The sequence below is a fragment of the Macaca thibetana genome, chromosome 13, assembly GCF_024542745.1.
Source record: "Macaca thibetana thibetana isolate TM-01 chromosome 13, ASM2454274v1, whole genome shotgun sequence".
Classification (NCBI taxonomy): domain Eukaryota; kingdom Metazoa; phylum Chordata; class Mammalia; order Primates; family Cercopithecidae; genus Macaca; species Macaca thibetana.
In genome coordinates this window covers 21791755-21793530 of record NC_065590.1, presented here as the reverse complement: position 1 = coordinate 21793530, position 1776 = coordinate 21791755, and the positions used below count along the sequence as shown (strand labels likewise).

The window sequence follows — 1776 nt, the reverse complement described above, 5'->3', positions numbered from 1 at the left end:
CCACACCCACGGCTACACATCATATCTGCACACGCACAAAACCACACACCCTCCCCAGTCGGTCCCATATCCTTTCTGCGGGGTGAACAGCAGATTCCCGGAAAGGGGGAAATGTAGCCGCAAAAGCAAACCCGGGGACCTAGCGCCCACCCTGGCGGCGACTACAGCCCCCACGCAAGGCACACTGTGAGCTGGGGGTGCCGGGCACGGGAGAAGCCGCGCCCAGCCGGGCTGGCAGCCCAGCGGAGGGCGCGGCAGGGCGAGGAGCCGCCCGCGCTGCTCCCGCCCCTCGGGTGCCAGCGCCGCCCCTGCTGCGGCGGGTGAGGGGCGGGGCGGGGCGCGGCGTATATAAGGCTAGGGGCGGGCGCCGCTCTTTTGTCTCTTGCTGCAGCAACGCGAGTGGGAGCGCCAGGATCCCGGGCTCGGAACCCGACTACACGGTGAGTGCGGCGTCGGGGCTGGGGGCCCACCCAGGGTGTGGCCGGATCCTGTGCACCGGACAGGCGCGCCGCAACCGCGACAGGCGCCCTTCTCGGACGGGACGCAGGGGCCGGCGACCACGCCCTGGGACCGAGAAGGGGGGTGCCGGACGCGCCCAGATCCTCGGCCTTGGGGCTGCTCGCCACGCCTTGGCGCGAGTGCCACGTCGAGAGGCGTCGGCGGGGAGCGCAGAGGGCGACGCTGGCCCCCAGCCCCAGGTCAAGCGCCTTCGTTTGCCCACTAGGATTGTTTTAAGAAAATGGCAGACAAACCAGACATGGGGGAAATCGCCAGCTTCGATAAGGCCAAGCTGAAGAAAACGGAGACGCAGGAGAAGAACACCCTGCCGACCAAAGAGAGTGAGTGTGCCTCGGTCTCCCGCGCCCCAGTCCAGCCCCTCACCCTGCTCTTCCTTGCAAACCCTCTCCTCCACCCCGCACGCGGCCGTTGCCCGCGGTCTGGGCGGCCCCGGCCACTCTTTCAGTTTCACAAAGCGCCTTGTCTCTCCCCAGCCCCAAGCTTCCTTCTAAATCCCCACACCTCGTGGGTGCCTCGCCCACACTGGGAAGCACCTCGGTTGCGGGTGGGGGTTGCAGCTCCCCTCCAGCGCCCGCTTCCCGCTCTCCACAGCCATTGAGCAGGAGAAGCGGAGTGAAATTTCCTAAAATCCTGGAGGATTTCCTACCCCCGTCATCTTCGAGACCCCAGTCGTGATGTGGAGGAAGAGCCACCTGCAAGATGGACACGAGCCACAAGCTGCACTGTGAACCTGGGCACTCCGCGCCAATGCCACCGGCCTGTGGGTCTCTGAAGGGACCCCCCCAATCGGACTGCCAAATTTTCCGGTTTGCCCTGGAATATTATAGAAAATTATTTGTATGAATAATGAAAATAAAACACACTTCGTGGCATGGCTGGCGTGGTCTGAGTCTCTTGGTTGAGTATGCGTGGGCAGTGCCACTGCAGCAAAGCCCCCTGCCGCAGAGGGGAGGAGGTGGGTCGCAGAATGGGCTGACCCGGAGGGAGTTTTTAATTTTGGCTTTACCTACTTCTCCGTAAGATTTCATGTCTTGTTAGTCGCTTAACCCTTGCTCGTAAGCAATCTGTGTACAATTTAACCCCACTTTGTCCCCAGGTTGCTTTGGAAAATGCTTTTTCAAAAGAGCAAGGTTTGCTTTTGATAAGCTTCGAAAGCCCCACTGTTTCCCTCCGGCCTCCTAGCTGACTCAGAAGGGAACACTGATTTTAAAGTCTGGGGAGAAAGCAAAGACAATCTGGAATGTTGGAAACTGGGTG

General features: G+C 61.4%; 1 protein-coding gene across 1 annotated transcript; it reads left to right on the top strand.

Moving 5' to 3' along the window:
* The first annotated feature begins 285 nt into the window (after positions 1 to 285).
* On the top strand, positions 286 to 1391 carry TMSB10 (thymosin beta 10). The gene is made up of 3 exons (XM_050754701.1): positions 286 to 440; positions 725 to 839; positions 1111 to 1391. Exons 2-3 carry the CDS (start codon positions 740 to 742, stop codon positions 1143 to 1145), a joined length of 135 nt encoding a protein of 44 aa, XP_050610658.1. The 5' UTR covers positions 286 to 440; positions 725 to 739; the 3' UTR covers positions 1146 to 1391.
* Positions 1392 to 1776: the final 385 nt, after the last annotated feature.